The sequence below is a fragment of the Phyllobates terribilis genome, unplaced genomic scaffold, assembly GCF_046119375.1.
Source record: "Phyllobates terribilis strain yellow unplaced genomic scaffold, ASM4611937v1 Scaffold_7__3_contigs__length_470593459, whole genome shotgun sequence".
Classification (NCBI taxonomy): Eukaryota; Metazoa; Chordata; class Amphibia; order Anura; family Dendrobatidae; genus Phyllobates; species Phyllobates terribilis.
In genome coordinates this window covers 158,135,830-158,154,734 of record NW_027362767.1, presented here as the reverse complement: position 1 = coordinate 158,154,734, position 18,905 = coordinate 158,135,830, and the positions used below count along the sequence as shown (strand labels likewise).

General features: G+C 37.4%; 1 protein-coding gene across 2 annotated transcripts in view; it reads left to right on the top strand.

The window, feature by feature from the left end:
- Positions 1-18,857, top strand: part of NES (nestin) — a 41,845-nt gene extending 22,988 nt beyond the window's left edge. Inside the window, exons 3-5 of one of the 2 annotated variants that reach the window (XM_073639504.1) lie at positions 1,465-1,538; positions 5,830-14,520; positions 14,608-18,857. In XM_073639504.1, the coding sequence (XP_073495605.1) occupies positions 1,465-1,538; positions 5,830-14,520; positions 14,608-16,571 (10,729 nt within the window). In that variant the 3' untranslated portion in view covers positions 16,572-18,857. Of the gene's footprint in view, positions 1-1,464; positions 1,539-5,829 lie in introns of both variants that reach the window. The other variant, XM_073639503.1, reaches the window with a different exon arrangement.
- The last annotated feature ends 48 nt before the right edge of the window (positions 18,858-18,905 follow it).

The window sequence follows — 18,905 nt, the reverse complement described above, 5'->3', positions numbered from 1 at the left end:
TGCCAGCTCGGAGTCAACTGCAAATTAGAGAGAGATCCTGCAGAGGAGAAAATGCAGGATACAAATCACATAATATCCAGAAATAATGTTATTTCTCAAGTATACACACAACAACTTACACTGAAATGTTAAATTAAAGTATGATTACCCCTTTAACTCAGAAAACACGTTCACACTTAAATGAGCTGACCATTCATGGGTATGGGGGAGTCGAGAGAAAGAATCAATGGCTGAATAAGAGCTCGGCTGTCAGCAATCATAAGTATGTGGTCAGCGTAAATCAGTTGCCTATGAAGTTCTTCATGACCAATTCGAGACTTATGCTGTATTCCGTCATCTCCCGTTGTGTAGTTGTAGTGCCATAGTCACAATGTCAAAGAGTTTAATGTCCATGTACTACAGTGGTTTTATGATGCAGTCCCTGATGTTTAGTGGTTCTGATCCCAGTCCCTGGTTGTTAGTATATTTGACAGTCAATAACTTTGACTTCAGTCCTTACTTTTTTTTTTACCAACCATGATATTTAGTAGTTTTGTAATTCTGCTTTAAAATGTGCTTCCCTTGTACATCGTATTGAAAGAGAATCTTTTACTGTATTTATTTTTTTTTATTTTTATTTAAACTGAATATTTCCCCCAATTGGCGGCACTCTACTGATTAGGAACAGATTTTGTTTTTCTTCTATGACTTTCTTATTACCCCTTGTAATAAAGATGTTACTGTTCCCTTCAACCAGTTGGGCATATTCCACAAAAGTTGGGCATATTCCAATAAACTTGTCTATGGGCGTGTCTGTGTTTTCATTGGTCAGCATCAGAGTAGAAAATGCAAATGCACACATAGAAGTGTTGTGGTGACACGCCCAGTTGGTTAAAGGGAATATTTTTATCTTTATTAAAAGGGGTCATAACTTTGGAACGGAAAGTCATAGAAGAAAAAGAAAAACTGTTCCAGAATCAGTGGATCAGGGGCAATTGTTGGAGCTGGTTAGTTTAAATAAATAAAAAAAAATCTAGCAAAATGTCCTTTTTAAATGCCGTTTTTAGTTGTTTTGTCATTCAATCCCTGGTGTCCAATGGATTTTTGTTACCAGTTTCGGGGATTTAGTATGCAAATTGCCTCTTCAGAGAAAAAGAGGACTTGAACTCTATAGCGCCACCTACTGGAAGCAGCAATCCTACAAGTCACAATTGACCCATTAACGAGTCGTGCAATATGACTTAGGATAAAAGCCAAATCAGAATCTCAATTCGCAGACACGTTGTTTCGGGCTGTTGGCCCTCGTCAGTGCAAAGTGTTTTTTTGTTACCTTTCTCTCGTGCTTCATGGACTTTTGTGTCATCGTTTTAGGTCATTCCTCAACTCAATTGCACGGAGATACATTATTTGATCATCAATACTGTTAACTATATTAAATCCTTGTCAAAAACGTCATTAAAAAAGACTCTTCCTGTTTCTTTGCAGATCCCTTCTAGAAGCGGAAAGTACAAGAATATATTCTCCCGGTACGGATTACAAAATGTCTTCATCCTTCAGTGGTAAGTTTCTCACGTTTGGGTTTACAATAAATGGGAATTTACAGTCATAACAAAAGGTTTAATTCACGGCAGCAGTCTGTGTATTGCAGCATCCCTAAAATAATCGTTCTGGTTCCTAAGAATAACGTTTTCACACGAGATGGTCAAATGGTTTCCTCGAAACTTTGATTGGGCATGTAATGTTATTCCATATATATCATTCCCACCTCATATAGACATTTTTCACAGTTCGTTAAGTAACAAGCAGTGGTATTTAGTACCACTTATACCAAAATCATACTCAGGGGACATATTCCAACAGAATCCGCACATGTCACATGCCGATTTTGCTACAGATCTTGTTACAGATTTGGTGCAGATTTTACCCTTTCCATTGCAAAGTCTTAGGCCATGTTCACATAATGTGTTCGCAATGCTTTTTGTAACCACGGTTTTCTGAAAAAAAATGCAGTATTTTTACCCAGATTCTGAAAAAAAAAGTTGTGGCAAAAAATGCATTGACTGTATGCAGAGACTATATGCGTTGTGTGAACATGGCTTTCACCTCTTCATGACCGGAGCATTTTCCGTTTTTGCGTTTTCGTTTTTTGCTCCCCTTCTTTCCAGAGCCAGAACTTTTTTATTTTTTTTGTTCAATATGGCCATGTGAGGGCTTATTTTTTGCGGGACGAGTTGTACTTTTAAACGTCATCACTGTTTTTACCATATCGTGTACTGAAAAACGGGAAAAAAAATTCCAGGTGCGGTGAAATTGCAAAAAAAAATTCTACAGATGTTTTTTTTTTTTTTACCACATTCACTGAATGCTAAAACTGACCTGCCATTATTATTCTCTGGGTCATTATGAGTTCGTAGACACCAAACATGTATAGGTTCTTTTTTATTTAAGTGGTGAAAAAAAATTCCAAAGTTTGCTAAAAGAAAAAAATGGCGCCATTTTCCGAGACCCGTAGCGTTTCCATTTTTCGGGATCTGGGGCCGGGTGAGGGCTTATTTTTTGGGTGCCGGGATGACGTTTTTATTGATACCATTTTGGAGTAGATCCGATGTTTTGATCGCCTGTTATTGCATTTTATTGCGATGTTGCGGTGACCCAAAAAACGTAATTCTGGCGTTTGGAATTTTTTTCTCGTTACGCCGTTTACCGATCGGATTAATTCTTTTTTTATATTGATAAATCGGGCGATTCTGAACGCGGCGATACCAAATATTTGTATGTGGGGTTTATTTTTTATTTTATTTTGAATGGGGCAAAAGGGGGGTGATTTAAACTTTTATATTTTTTATTTTTTTTTTATATTTTTAAAAACATTTTTTTTTACACTTTTTGCTTGCTTCAATAGTCTCCATAGGAGACTAGAAGCAGCAATTACCTGATTGCCTCTGCTACATAGAGGTGATGAGCAGATCGCCTCTATGTAGTAGAAATGCTCTGGTGCTATGAGCGCCGACCACTAGGTGGCGCTCATAGCAATCTTTACTTGACAACCACAGGGGTCTGCTGCAGACCGCGGGTTGTCATGCCCACGCATCGGTGACCCGCGATCACGTGACGGGGTCACCGATGGGCGGGGTAATTGATGCGCTTCTGGCGCAACGCTGTTAAATGCCACTGTCAAAGATTGACAGCGGCATTTAACATGTTAACAGCCGCGGGTGGATCGCGATTCCACCCGCGGCTGTTGCGGGCACATGTCAGCTGTATAAATCTGCTGACATTTGCCCGGTTCAGTGTGGGCTCAGCGCCGGAGCCCGCGCTGATCAGGGGGTGCCGACGTGGTGCGTACTATTACTGACCACGTCGGAAAGGGGTTAAGGATTTGGGGCAGATTTTACACCTTAATTATTCTAAACTGAAATCTATGCTTATGAATCTGTTTTTTTCATGAGTTTTTAATGTAGTAACACAACAAAATAATGTCAGGCCAGCGGGTTTAACCTGTTGATTTCAGGATCCCCATTGAAATGAATGGGTAAACACTAGTGATGAGCAAGCGTGTTCTGTTAACCCTTTTGGCGAGCATGCTCGGGTGCTCACCGAGTATTTGCAGCATGTTTGAATGTTATGTTTGAGTCACTGTGTGTGCATGATTTGCGACTGACAGCTTTAATACATGTGAGGAATGCCTAACAAACAGGCATTCCTCACATGTATTAAAGCTGTCAAACAGTCGCAAATCATGCACACACATTGACTCAAACATAACATTCGAGCACGCCGAAGATACTCGGAAAACACCCGAGCATGCTTGTAAATCTCGAGTAACGCGCATACTAGCTCATTACTAGTAAACACCACACCAAAAAGTGCATTTACGCCACAGAAATTGACAGGCTGCAGAGTTAAATAACTTAACCAGAGCCAAAATCTGGACAGATTCTGCACCAAAAACAATTGTGTGTATATAAAATTAAGTTATAATCCATCCACTTTGCTGGTACTGTAAAATATTGTGAACTTTTAGTCAAGATGTGAACAAAATGACAGTCTATATGCTTATATGATTTTTCTGTATAAATACAGTTAAAACCAGCAGTTTACATACACTATATAAATAGACGCATCTGCATGTTTTTCTCAATATCTGACATGAAATCAGAATAAACCTTTCCTCTTTTAGGTCAGTTAGGATTACCATAATGTTTAATATTTGCCAATGACAGAATAATGAGAGTGAGAGAATGTTTTAAAGTATTTTTATTAGTTACTGCGAAGTCAAAAGTTTACATACACTAAGATTACTATCACTAAGATTACTATGCCTTTAAACAATTCTGGACTGCCCATATGATGATGTCATGTGTTTGGAAGCTTCTGATAGTTTTTTTTTTTTGCAACATCTGAGTTAATTAGAGACACACCTGTGGATGTATTTTAATGCACACCTGAAACACACTGCTTCTTTGTGTAGCATCATGGGAAAGTGTAAAGAAATCAGCCAAGATATCAGGAAGAGAATTGTGGACTTGCACAAGTCTGGCTCATCCTTGGGTACAATTTCAAGATACCTGAAGGTGCCTTGTTCATCTGTACAAACAATTATATGCAAGTACAAACAAGATGGGAATGTCCAGCCATCATACCGCGCAGGAAGAAGACGGGTTCTGTGTCCCAGAGATGAACATGCTTTGGTCCAACATGTGCATATCAACCCAAGGACTAAAGCAAAAGACCTTGTGAAGATGATGGAGGAAGCTGGTAAGATTGTGTCAATATCCACAGTGAAACGAGTACTGTATCAACATGGGGTGAAAGGCCACTCTGCCAGGAAGAAGCCATTACTCCAAAGGAAACATAAAAAATCCAGATTAATGTTTGCAAATACACACAGGATCAAAGACCTTAATTTTTGGAGACATGTCCTGTGGTCTGATGAAACTAAAATTTAACTTTTTGGGCATAATGACCACTGTTACGTTTGGAGGAAAAAGGGAGACGTTTGGAAGCCTAAGAACACCATCCCAACTGTGAAACATGGGGGTGGCAGCATCATGCTGTGAGGTTGTTTTGCTGTAGGAGGGACTGGTGCATTTCACAAAATAAAAGGCATCATGAGAAAAGAAGATTATGTGACAATACTGAAGCAACATCTCAAGACTTCAGTCAGGAAGTTAAAGCTTGGGCGGAAATGGGCCTTCCAAATGGACAATGACCCGAAGTAACTGCCAAAATGGTCACAAAGTAGCTTAAGTATAACAAAGTCAATGTTTTGGAGTGGCCATCACAAAGCCCTGATCTCATGTATGGGCAAAGCTGAAAAGGCAGGGATGAGCAAGGCGACCTACAAACCTGGATCAGTTACACCAGTTTTGTCAGGAGGAATCGGCCCAAATTCCGACCAACTATTGTGAGAAGCTTGTGGAAGGAGATCCCAAACGTGTGACCCAAGTCATTCAGGTTAAGGTCAATGGTACCAAATACTAATGAAATGTATGGAAACTTTTGACTTTGCAGTAAGTAATAAAAATGCCTTAAAACATTCTCTCTCTCTCTCATTATTCTGGCATTTGGCAAATATTAAAAATTATGGTAATCCTAACTGACCTAAAACGGGAAAGGTTTATTCTGATTTCATGTCAGATATTGAGAAAAACATGCAGATGTGTCTTTATATAGTGTATGGAAACTTCTGGTTTCAACTGTATATCAACAGTCTATAACATCGGGCAGATGTAGACTAGTAGATGTGTTTTCACTCACTCGTTTGTATAGAGTATTGCACCATTTTTAGTTACACTGACTCTCTTTAGACCAAAGGTATTAAAAGGCATCTCTCCTTTTATCTCACAGATTTACAACTGGAACAAAATGCCTTCAGAAAAAGTCATCATGAAAATACTAAACAGCTGATTTCTAGGGATAACAGATTAAACTTCAGCAAAAAACAGAGTGCAGAGACACCAAGTACAAAACGCTACCTGAATGTAAAAAGTACCTCACCTGCAAATAGGACAAGTCCTGTAACCAAAGAATTTCAGAAAGTAAGCTCTGTGCTTCAATCTCAAGGCCTTAAATATACCAAAGCTGCTTCTGCTAAAACAGCTACAACACCGCTTTCAGTAGAAAGCAATTTAAGAAGGAATCCTCAAAAGGCAGACATTTTCAAGAAAAATCAAGTGGAGACCATTACATGTTCTTCCAAATCAGTCACTAAGGAGACCTTGAGAAAGGACACAAATATCCAGCTTGTTGTAAATGGAAACGCATACAAGACAAATGATAAAGAATTAAAGAAGATAGAGGGTATGGTTGAATTTCTACCACTTATTGAAAAGGAAACTGTAAGTGCCCAAGTGGAGTCCTCCTTGAAAACCGAAGGAAAACATATTGAAGTGAACTCGGAATTTGGGTTCGAGAAGCAGAATAATGTTGTGGCAGATCAATACAATGACAATGATACACTCGTTGTTGAGAAACCCAACAAAGAAAAGATTGACTTCGAGGCTCCACTAAGTCTTGGTGAAGGCTTTGGAAATATTAACAAAGAACACATCATGGAAAAGCAAGAGGTTCTTGGACAAATTGTGACTTGTCAGAGATTGTATGTTGAAAAAGAAGAGTTAGTAGAGCCTTTAGTGCATCAAAATATCGAGACACCAATCAAAGGGAATAATGAGGAATTTAGAAAAGTTCTAGATTTTTCCAAGACATATACGAAAGACATGAATGAAACAAATGTACCTTCACCCGGTGATATACCTGACCTGGGAATTGAATCTTCCCACAGCCAAGGGTTTGAGTTTGACAGTCAAGTCTCATTGAATAATGCAGATGTTCACAAAGAGGTCACAAATTATGTGGTTCATGAAGAAAAGGAAAGCTTGCAACTTAATAAGGATTTCGACTTAGAAGAATCTTCGAGTTGTGCTGAAGCAGCTCTCCAAGATCAAGAAGTGACTGTGGTTCAGAACCTCCAAGTGCTAAGATCTTCAATGGAAGACAATACCTCTTTGCCTGATGATGGGCAAAACTTCAGGAAGAATATTTATGATGAACAGAAAAGTGAGATAGAACAGTATCATGTGCATCCTGAAAAAGATACAGAACAAGTTACTCAAAATACAAAAATCCAAGAGTATGATAATGAGATTAACCAACAATCCTTTAGCCAAGTTGATGAAATTCTTGAAGTTGACTCAGGTATTGATGTGAAACAAGAAAAAACACAGTTCGATTTGGAAACACAAGAGAAGTTTGAGGTCTGTGATGTATCTGAGTCAGGTAGCCACCTTTCAAAAGATGAAGACTTTAGAGAAGAATACAAGAAAGAAGAAATTGAGAACTACGAGGAAGATTATACGTATGAGGAAAATATAATAAATTCAGAAGAAAACATCCATGACTCCACTAATGGTAAACAAACCAGGATACTTGTTGTCAAAGAAGTTTATCAATCCAGCGAGAATGTTATGGATGACTTCGAAGAAACACAACTTGTAAGCCAAGAAGAAAAATACAATTTTGAATTAAGTGATATACAACAAATTCTTGAGAGTTATGATAATCAGCAGAAAACTGAAATTGTAGAAGCTACAGAGGAAATTACTCAAAATGTCACTGACATTAACCTAGAAGAATCGGAGGACCAGAAGGATAATGTTCAGAAAGAAAGAAATCAGTTATCTGAAGACAGTCTACAGCAAGGGCTGGATGATCTCAAGACAGTGAGTGAAACAGAACAAGATAGTCAACTTCAAAATCAGCACGTTGTCCAAACCCTGGACAGTGAAGAAGGTGACAGTTTGCTAGGTATCCAGTCTGACTCAAAGCAGGAAGATTTATATGAAATTGTCCATGAAGAGACTGTGATTTCTAATAAAGGTGAAGACATTCATCAAATTGAGCAAATCAATGTACAACCTTTAAATGTACAGTCAACACCTGAACATGAGATACAGTCATCAGAAAGTGAAGGGTTGGACAGAGATGGCCAGCAATTGGAAAAAAATCCAATAGAAGAGGGGAACATAAATACAAGTTTGAGTGAATTGAAGAATTCTGAGTTCAATGTTGGTGAAGAAGATAATAAAGATATCATCGAAGAGAATTATGTGGTTTGCACAGCAGTTGGATTCAAAGCAATTAAGACTGAAGTGTGTGTTCAAGAAGAATATAACATTGTGGAAGAAGCTCAGGAAATTATGACACAGGAATGTCAATTATTTAAACACGAGACAAATGTTATACTGGATGAAGTGGCTGGAAAAGTACTGGAAGAAAAAAGTAGCTTTCACCAGGAAGTAGATGAAAGTGAAAAGGATTTTCTCCAAAAAGTAGAAAAGGGAAAAGAGAGTTATCACCAAGATATAGAAAAAGAAAACGAGAGTTGTCACCAAGAAGTAAAAGAAAGACAAGAGGGTTATCACCAAAAAGTAGAAGGGCAAGAGGTTAATCTCCAAAAAATAAAAGAAGGACAAGAGCATTATCACCAAGAAGTAAAAGAAGGACAAGAGCATTATCACCAAGAAGTAAAAGAAGAACAAGAGCATTATCACCAAGAAGTAAAAGAAGGACAAGAGAGTTATCACCATGAAGAAGAAAAACAAAAGGGTGATCACCAAGAAGTAGAAGACCAAGTAGGCTGCGAGGTTATTCCTACATTGATTGAACCTGTTGTATCTGAGGAGGATAATAAAAATAACTATTCATTTCAAAAAGATTCTAATGAGGAGCAATTTGTCGGATTTTCATTGAACATCATCCCAAACAACCTTCGATTCTCAAGTGAAAATGATGCAGAAACTCAAGCTGAACAGCAAGAGCAGAGCAGCAAGTTTGCTGATGAAGGAACCAAAACAAGAAAGGATGAGAATAATGATCTTGAAGTAGAATGTGAAAATTTCAAACAGAATAGTGATGGCATCATTTTGGAAGAAAAAGAAAGAAAGCAAGAAATTTTTGAAACAGAAATAATCTGTCAACAGTCGACATTTTTGTTAGAACATCAGTGTGACAATGTCATAGAAGATAGTAAATCACATATGTCCTTAGCTAAAAATCGAACTGAAAAATATGATTTTGATGGATCAATTGAAAAACACCTAACAGAGTTAGATGCAATGGATGCTGCTGGTGATCTGGATTATGATAATTCAAAATCTGAGTATTCTATGGACTCACAAGATATTTCAGTATGTTCACAGAAGAGTGAAGAATGTGAAATAAGTAAGGAATATCAGTTAGAACAGACCTTTCCTGATACAACTCCATTACCCAATCTTGATGAATTTGAGGATTTGGCAGAAGATGAAATAATAGCATTAGAAGCTTCAGCAGAGGTTACCAAAACACAAAGTCCTGATGATGGTGAAGCTGAGGACACGTTAGACAGTAGCTTGGAGTCACAATCATCACAAATACTTTCAAAAGTAAGTGAACAGTCAATTTTATTCAAAGATGATGACAAAGACTCAGACTATACTGAAAAACAAGGTGAAAATCCTAAAGATCTCTGTGAGAGTGAGAATCCTGAACATGTTGTAGAGCCAAAGATGGACACAGAAGACTCCTCTGCAACACCGGATACTTTAAACGCTTCCGCTGAACTGTCTGAAGATCTAGTAGACAGCAAGATGGATGATGCAAAATCTAAGTTTGAAGAGCTCAGGACTTCCCAGGTAGAAGTTGAAGCAAGCAAATATCCTTTATTGGAGAAAACCCAGTCGGAGACAACTTCTTCAGTGGATCAAGTACAGTTATCATCAAAGCAGCTGTTCCATAAAAGTGTTGACGAAGACCATAGTGAGGAACGTGAAGAAAGAAGACAAACTCTAAGTGAAGATACAAATGCAGAGAATGTATTACCTAAACCCTTTGTCTTTCTTTCATCAAAACATAGTGAGGCAGAGTTAGTTCCTGATCCAAGTCATGAAGATACAAAAGAGAATGAAGAACATATAAGTAAGGAAAATTCTGACTTAGTCGCACAAGATTTTGGACTGGAGCAGAAGCAAACCATTGATACAGAAGACGACGAAAGAGACTTTTATAAAAAGGATACAATCTCATTGCCAAACCTTGATGATGAATCTGAGAATTTGGAAGATGTTGAAATGATATTAGCATCAGAACAGTCAACGGAGTTTAACAAATTACAAATTCCTGTTGATGGTGGTGAAGCTGAGGAGGTGTTAGACAGTAGTTTGGAATCACAATCATCACAAATATTTCCTGAAGTAAGTGAGCAGTTGAATTTAATGGAAAATAATGGCAATGACTATAACTATCATGACCAAGAAACTGAAAGTCCTCAAGATTTGCTTGAAAGTGTAAATCCTGAAAATTTTGTACAGCCAAAGTTGGACACAGAAAATTGTTCTGCAACACTGGATACCAAAAAACCTTGTGCTAAACCATCTGAAGATAAAGTAGACAGCAAGATAAATGAGGAAACGTTTGAGACTGAAGAATCCACAACTTCTCAGGAAGAAGTTGCAGTTGTTTCACCTAAAGTGGATAATTTTGAAACAAGCAAAGATTCCCAGTTGGGGGAAAGCCAATTTGTAACATCATCATTACAGGATCAAGTAATATTATCTTCAGAACAGCTGGTCAATAAAATTGTTGAAGAAGGTTATAATGAAGAACAAAAAGAAAGGATAATAACTTTAAGTGAAGATGAAATCTCAGAAAATGTGATTACCGTAACCCTTGACTTAGCTCCTTCATCAAAACATAGTGAGGGAGAATTATTTTATGCATCAAGTCATGAAGATACAAAAGAGAATAAAGAGAATATAACAAAGGAACATTCTGACCAAGCCTCACAAGATTTTGGACTGGAGCAAGCAAAAAACACTGATTCTGATGACCAAACAAGAGATATTCCTAAGGAGAATATAACCCCGTTGCCAAACTTTAATGATGAATCTGATGAACATGTTGAAAGTCCTAAAGAACTGCTTGAGAGTAAGAATCCAGATCAATTTGACGAGCCAAAACTGGAGACAGAAAATTGTTCTGTAACACTAGATACTATAGAATCTGCTACTTGTCAGTCTGGAAATCTAGTAGAAAGCAATCTGGATGATGAAAACTCAGAAGGATCCACAACGTCTCAGAAAAAAGTAGATATTTTTTCTGTGAAAGTTGATGAGTTTGAAGAAAGCAAAGATTCCCAGGTGTGGAACATCCAGTTTGAGACAATAGCTTCAGAGGACCAAGTAAAGTTGTCATCAGAGAAGCTGGTCAGTGAAAGTGTTGATGAAGACCATAATGAAGAACATAATGAAAGGAGGCTAATACTCAGTGAAGATGCAGAGAATATATCAGCCGGAACCCTTGACTTTGTTCCTTCATCAGAACATAGTGAGTCAGAGTTAATTCCTGATCCATATCTAGAAGATACAAAAGAGGAGGAAGAACATATAATGAAGGAACATTCTGACTTTGTCACACAACATTTTAAATCTAATCAGACAGAAAGTGTGGATACAGAATATCTTGGAGAGTTTTGCAAAAAGGATACCACCACTTTGCCCAACCCTGAGAATGAATTTGAGAATTTGGAAACTAATGACATTTTAGTATCAGAACAGTCAGCAGAAGTAATGAAAACACAGAGTCCTGACAATGAAGGTGAAGCTGAAGAGGTGTTAGACAGCAGTTTGGAGTCACAATCATCAAAAGTACTCCCTGAAGCAAGTGAACAGTCAATTTTATTCAAAGATGATGACATAGACTCAAACTATAATGAACAACAAGGTGATAGTCCTAATGATCTGCTTGAAAGTGAAAATTTCGAATATGTTGTAGAGACAAAGTTGGACGCAGAAGATTCTTCTGTAACACCAGATACTAAATACCCTCCTGCTAAACAGTCAGAAGATTCATTAGACTACAAGATGGATGAGGAAAAGTCTGAGTGTGAAGAACCCACAACTTCTAGGGAAAAAGTTGCATTTTTTTCACCAAAAGAGGATGAGTTTGAAACAAGAAAAGATTCAGAGTTAGAGAAAACTCAGTTTGAGACAACATCTTCAGAAGACCAAGTACAGCAATCTTCAGGGCAATTGGTCAGTGAAAGTGTTGATGAGGACCATAATAAAGAGCCTGAAGGAAGAGAGCTAATGCTATGTGAAGGTACAAAGAGAGAGGAAGAATTAACTGAAACCTATGACTTTATTCCTTCATCAGAAGATAGTGAAATGGAGTTAGTTTCTGTTCCCTGTTTGGAAGAGAAGGAAGAACATATAATGAAGAAACATTCTGACTTTATCAAACACAATTTCATACCTAAGCAAACAGAAAGCATGATTATCAAAGAACATAAAAGAGACTTTTGTAAAAAGGATACTACCCCATTACCCAACCCTCATGATGAATTCGAGAATTTGGAAAGTGATGAAATATTAGCATCAGAACAGTCATCAGAGGTTATCAAATTACAAAGTTCTGATGATAGTGGTGATGCTGATGAGGTGTTAGACAGCAGTTTGGAATCACAATCATCACAAGTACTCCCTGAAGCAAGCAGACATTCAATTTTATTCACAGATGATGACATAGACTCAAACTATAATGAACAACAAGTTGATAGTCCTAAAGATGTGCTTGGAAGTGAAAATCCTGAACATGTTGTAGAGACAAAGCTGGACACAGAAGATGCTTCTGTAACACTAGATACTGAAAAACCTTCTGCTGAACGGTCTGAAGATCAAGTAAACAGCAATATGGAAGATGAAAAGTCTGAGTCTGAAGAACCCACAAATTCTCCAGAAGAAGTTGCAGTTTCTTCACCAAAAGATGATGAGTTTAAAGCGAGAAAAGATTCAGAGTTAGAGAAAACTCAGTTTGAGATATCTTCAGAGGACCAAGCACAGTTATCTTTAGAGCAGCTTGTCAGTCAAAGTGTTGATGAAGAACCTGAAGTAATAAGGCTAACAGTATGTGGAGATGCAAATAAAGAGGAAGGAATAGCTAAAATTTCATCAGAACATAGTGAGATGGAGTTAATTCCTGCTTCCTGTCTGGAAGACACAAAACAGAGTGAAGAACACATAATGAAGGAACATTCTGACTTTGTCACACATTTCAAATCTGATCAGACAGAAAGCATTAATACCGAAGATCATGAAGTAGACTTTTGTAAAGAGGATACAACTTCATTGCCCAACCTTGAGGAAGAGTTTGAGATTTTGGAAACTGATGAAATATTAGCATCAGAAAGGTCAGCAGAGGTTATCCAATTACAAAGTCTTTGCAATGGTGGTGAAGCTGATGAGGTGCTTGACAGTAGTTTGGAGTCGCAGTCATCACAGATATTTCCTGAAGCAAGTGAGCATTCCATTTCATTCAAAGATGAGGACAAAGACTCTAATTGTAAACAAGGTGATATTCCTAAAGATCCACTTAAGAGTGAGAATCCTGAGCATTTTGTAGAGGCAAAGCTGGACACAGAAGATTCTTCTGCAACATTGGATACTGAAAAAACTTCAGTTGAACCATGTGAAGATCCACTCGGTAGTAAGGTACATGATGAAAAGTCTGGAAAACCCACAACTTCTCAGGAACAAGTTGCAGTTTTTTCACCAAATGTTGATGAGTTTGAAGGAAACAAAGATTCCCTCTTGGAGCCAACCCAGTTTGAGCCATCTTCAGAAAACCAAGTACAGCTATCTTCAGAACAGCTGGTTAGTGAAAGTGTTGACAAAGACCATAAAGAAGAACCTGAAGAAAGGAGGCTAATGTTAAGTGAAGTTACAAATACAGAGAATGTATTAACCAAAACCCTTGACTTTCTTCCTTCATCAGAACAATGTGAGACAGAGTTAATTTCTGTTCCATGCCATGAAGATATGAAACATTCTGAACTAGTAGTAACACAAGATTTTGGACTGAAGCACACTGAAAGCATTGATGGTGAAGACCACAAAGAAAACTTTTGTACTGAAGAAACAAAGCCATTGCCCATCCCTGATAATGAAAATTTGGAAGATGATGAAATAATATCATCACAACAACAGTCAGCAGATGATGGTGAAGCTGAGGAGGAATTGGACAGCAGTTTGAAGTCACATTCATCACAAATATTTCCTGATGTAAGTGAGCAGTCCATTTTATTCAAAGATGATGACATAGTCTCAGACTATAATGAACAACAAGGTGAAAATCCTAAAGATCTGCTTGAGAATGAGAATCCTGACCAATTTGTAGAGCCAAAGCTGGAGACCAAACATTCTTCAGCAAAGCTTGAAACTGAAGAACCTGCTGCTGAACTCTCTGAATATCCAGAGGACAGCAAGATAATTGATGAAAAGTTTGAATCTGAAGAACCCACAACTTCTCAGAAAGAAACTGCAAGTTTTTCATCAAAAGTTGATGAGTTTGAAGAAAGAAAAGATTCTGAGTTGGAGAAAACCCAGTTTGAAACAACATCTTCAGAAGATAAAGTACAGCAATCTTCAGAGGAGCTGGTCAGTGAAAATGTTGGTGAAGACCATAATGAAGAACTTAAAGAAAGAAGGCTAACACTAAATGAAGGTACAAATACAGAGAATAGATTAACTGAAATTCTTGATTCTGTTCCTTCATCAGAACATAGTGAAACAGAATTTGTTTCTGCTCCAGGCAACGAAGATACAAAAGAGGAAGAAGAGCATATAATAAAGGAACATTTTGACTTAGTCACACAGGATTTCATACTGGAGCAAAAAAAAAGCGTGAAGACTGAAGACCGTGAAAAAGAATTCTTTAAGAAGGATGCAACCCCACTGCCCAACCTTGATTATGAATCTGAGAATTTGGAAGATGATGAAATAATATTAGCATCAAAACAGTCAGCAGAGGTTACCGAATCACAAAGTCCTGATGATGGTGAAGCGGAGGAAGTATTGGACATTAGTTTGGAGTCACAATCATCAGAAGTACTCCCTGAAGTAAATGAGCAGTTGACTTTATACAAAGATGAAGACACAGTCTTAGGCTATAATGAACAACAAAGTGAAAGTCTTAAAGATAAGCTTGAGGGCGAGAATCCAGAACAATTTTTAGAGCCAAAGCTGGAGACTAAAGATTCTTCTGCAACACTGGATACTGAAAAACCTGCTACTGAACTGTCAGAACATTCAGTAGAAAGCGAAATGGATGATGAAAAGTGTAAATCTGAAGAACCCACAACTTCTAAGGAAGAAGCTGCTATAGTTTCATCCAAACATGAAGAATTTGAAACAAGAAAAGATTCCCATTTGGAGCAAAACCAGACTGAGACATCACCTCCTGAAAACCAAGTACAGTTATCTTCAGAACAGATGGTCAGTGAAAGTATTGATGAAGAGCATGAAGAAGAACCCAAAGGAAAGAGTCTGACTGTAGATGAAGATACAAATACAGACATTGTGTTAAAAGAAACTGGGTTTGTTCTTTCATCAGAACAAAGTCAGACAGAGTTAGTTCCTGCATTAAGTCATGAAGATAAAATAGAAAATGAAGACTATACTAAAAAGGAACATTCAAACTTAGTCAAACAAGATTTCGAACTGGAGCAGACAGAAAGCATTGATACTGAAGACCATGAAAGAGATGTTCGTAAAGAAGAAGATATGCAATGTGAAGTAGATCTGATAGAGGGTACTACAAAAGAACCTTCTACCAAGTCACTGGATGAATATAATGAAGACAATATAATCACTTCAAATGTACCTGATATTCCTAATGAAGAATCTAAAGTACAAGTTGGAATGAGACTGGGGACTAATCAAGAAGACGTCAATGTTAATGTTAAGTCACCAGGAGAAATTTCTGAAACCGATGAATCAGTAACTTCAGATGAAGGTTCTCCAAATGTGTCAACGATCAGCTTTGCTCATGAGCAGCAAGACAGTAGTGACACTGATTCCAAGATCTCAAAGCAAGCAGAACAAAATGACCCATTACTGACTCCAGAAACAATTGGTAGTTTTATGGAACAGAGAGATCTTCAAACACCATCAGATGAAGAGAAAGACATACTAAGCGAAAGAAATTATTCTTCTTTTGATTCCAACAAAGAACATGAAGACATATCCGAATTTACAAGAGAGTATAGCGAGAATGGAAAAACAATGAATGGAATATTTGGACACACCATTGTACAGGCCACTCTCGATTTAGAAGATCATATGTTTTATGGTCATTCTACTAAAGAAGACCGTGAAATCATAATTTCTGAAGCAAAGACTATTTTAAGGTTGGATGGTGGTATAGTAAATTCACAATCCCAAGATAAAAATGAAGACACTGTTATTGAATTTACGACATCGGAAAGGAAGAGTGAGGGCCTTTTTCAATCTTTATTTGAAACATCCGAGCATAAGGAAAGTCGTTTAGATGACGCCTCCGAAATTAAGAATAAAACAGACTCTGCTGCTGAACATAGTCAGCATGCCAATAAACTAATAAACCCATATATTAGCGAAAGGGATTTAGATGACCCAACCGAAATAACGTCATCAGTGATGGATGAATGTCTCGTAAACACAAAGCAGGAAGTCAATGAGGCAAACCAAGGTTTAAGAATTAGCCAACAAGAAGATTCATGGTCATCAGATGAGTAACTGGGCTAAGTGATGCTGATTATAAGACAACAGAAACTGTATTTATGTCACAGTGGATACTTGCACATTTTAATGACAAATGGAAGAAAGGTCCAATTCTTCCGAATGTCTCCCAAGTTACATGTGAAAGAAGAGCTGGGACATTTTAAGGGTCCACCTTACTGTAGTAACTGGATCAAAAATTGAAGAGCCACCACAAAAAAAAATCTCGTAGACATTTATTTAATGAGAACAATCAAAGATAAAATAACAGCCACAGGAAGAATTATCCCGTGCATGGTCCAGAGTCCTTTAAGTCCTTTATATGAAGGATCTTATCTATATCTCTGTGAGTCTTCTGCTAATGATTTTCTGAGTATTTTTTCCCCCCACTATTTATGTTCTACATTGTACCTTATATATGCAAACATGAGTTGTTTAACATATTCCTTGTGTGCATTAGCATATTTACATTCACATCAATGGTCACTATGTCGTGGTTACATATTTTATGGAGATGGGAGAGTTGATTCAGTAGTTTCTGGCCGCCAGTCTCTTACATTCTGGGATCCCCGACATGGCTTTTGATTAGCCAGGCTGGTGCAAAATTATCATTGCGCTGTGACTTTGCACCAGCCCAGCTAATCAAAAGCAGAGCTTAATCAAAAGAGTGGCAGATCTTCTGTCCAGTAGCCAGACACTACTGACCTGGCTGATGGATCGGAGCTTGAGAATCGATCTACCCATCAGTAATATTTTACATTGTAAGGTCAGTTATTACATCGCGTAATGCCATAAAGTAGAGCAATGCAATGATTATCTATTTGTTAAAGCATGACTTATACATCCATTAAACAAGTGGAGGCGACCATTTTGAATTACAGGAAAAATAAAAATTCTGTTTAAGGAGGAGGGACCTCACTACCCTCATAACCACTAGCTACAAGTTATTCTGTGAAATTGTGGTCACTAAAGACCCTATAGGACATATGTTCACAAATCTCAGATCAATGGCAGCTTCCACTTCGTCTCAGTATTGTGGTCTATATTTATGATGTAAATGTATTTATAAATTCATTATATTGAAGCTTCAGTGCCTAAAGAAATGAATGTCTTAAAGGGGTTCTTCACTTTGGACAATTTCATTTTGTTAGAAGTATTCCACAAAAAAAAATGATCACAGGGTGTCTTGATTCTGGAATCAACTTTTATCTGTGATTTAACCTGGTAGAAAGTCCACAATTTCCCTACAGCACTATCACTGGGGAAAATAAGTATTACACTGTTCTTAATTAAATAAGTGGGCTGTCTATGTAAAACATGGATGCATTAAGTCCTCCTCAAGGAAAGATGATCTCAGATTTATTTTCACACTTGTTAATATATAATCTTGATCTTAATTACACAAGAGTCTACTCTGGATCTTTTTAGAAGTTAGAGATTGTGGTTCAACGTCAGCCAGAAAACAGCTGCTGACTTACCTCTGCTTGGAGGATTAATCCATCCACAGATATAAAATATGGTTGATACATGAATTCCCATATTCTAGGTGTTCCTCAGCATCTGTACCTCCAGGAATAACATCTTTAATGTACACAAAGTGATTAAACCATTTTCCTGATCTTTGCAGTGTATTATAAGTAGAAACTAAACTGTGTAGCATTGTGGATTTCCCTTATATTTGAGGTGGCAGCCCTTGTGATTGCAATTGTCCAACCAGATCCAGAAGAAAAATGGCTTCATAAGTAAGGAGTATAATGGCCAATCATGTTATTATAAGTACGCCATGGCTCTATCATAATATATATAGAAGCTTTATTTTTACCGTACAAAAAAAAGTTGCATTTGAAAGGGATGGCAATGGGGTCAAACGACAACCCATTTAATAGTTATGACCATAACAGATGTATGTTACCCTTGCTATTTTACATTTCTTATGTGGGGATTGTTACCAGTAATACCTAATTGTCATTGATGGTAATTATATGGCTATGCGCAAAACTGGAAAATATCTCATGCTTGCTATTATTCATAGAACGATGCTTGCAGCTCATTCAATGTGCCTTGTTTCAGCATTGGGCCTATATATCATTTAATTACTTTTTTTTAATGAATTTCTCATAATATGAACCAGCACATATAATGTTACTATATTTTATATGACAAAAATGTATACACCGCTAATGTGCCTAGTGGTATCTGGAAAAGTGTTATGGATACCACACCCACTGAGCAAATGAATGTGCTGTATCCACCAAGGACCTCACAGACGACCATTGGAGGAAATGCAAGATGGCAACAATGTGCCTTTATTATAATGATTAAATAAATCACTCAATATTTTATCTTCTTTTC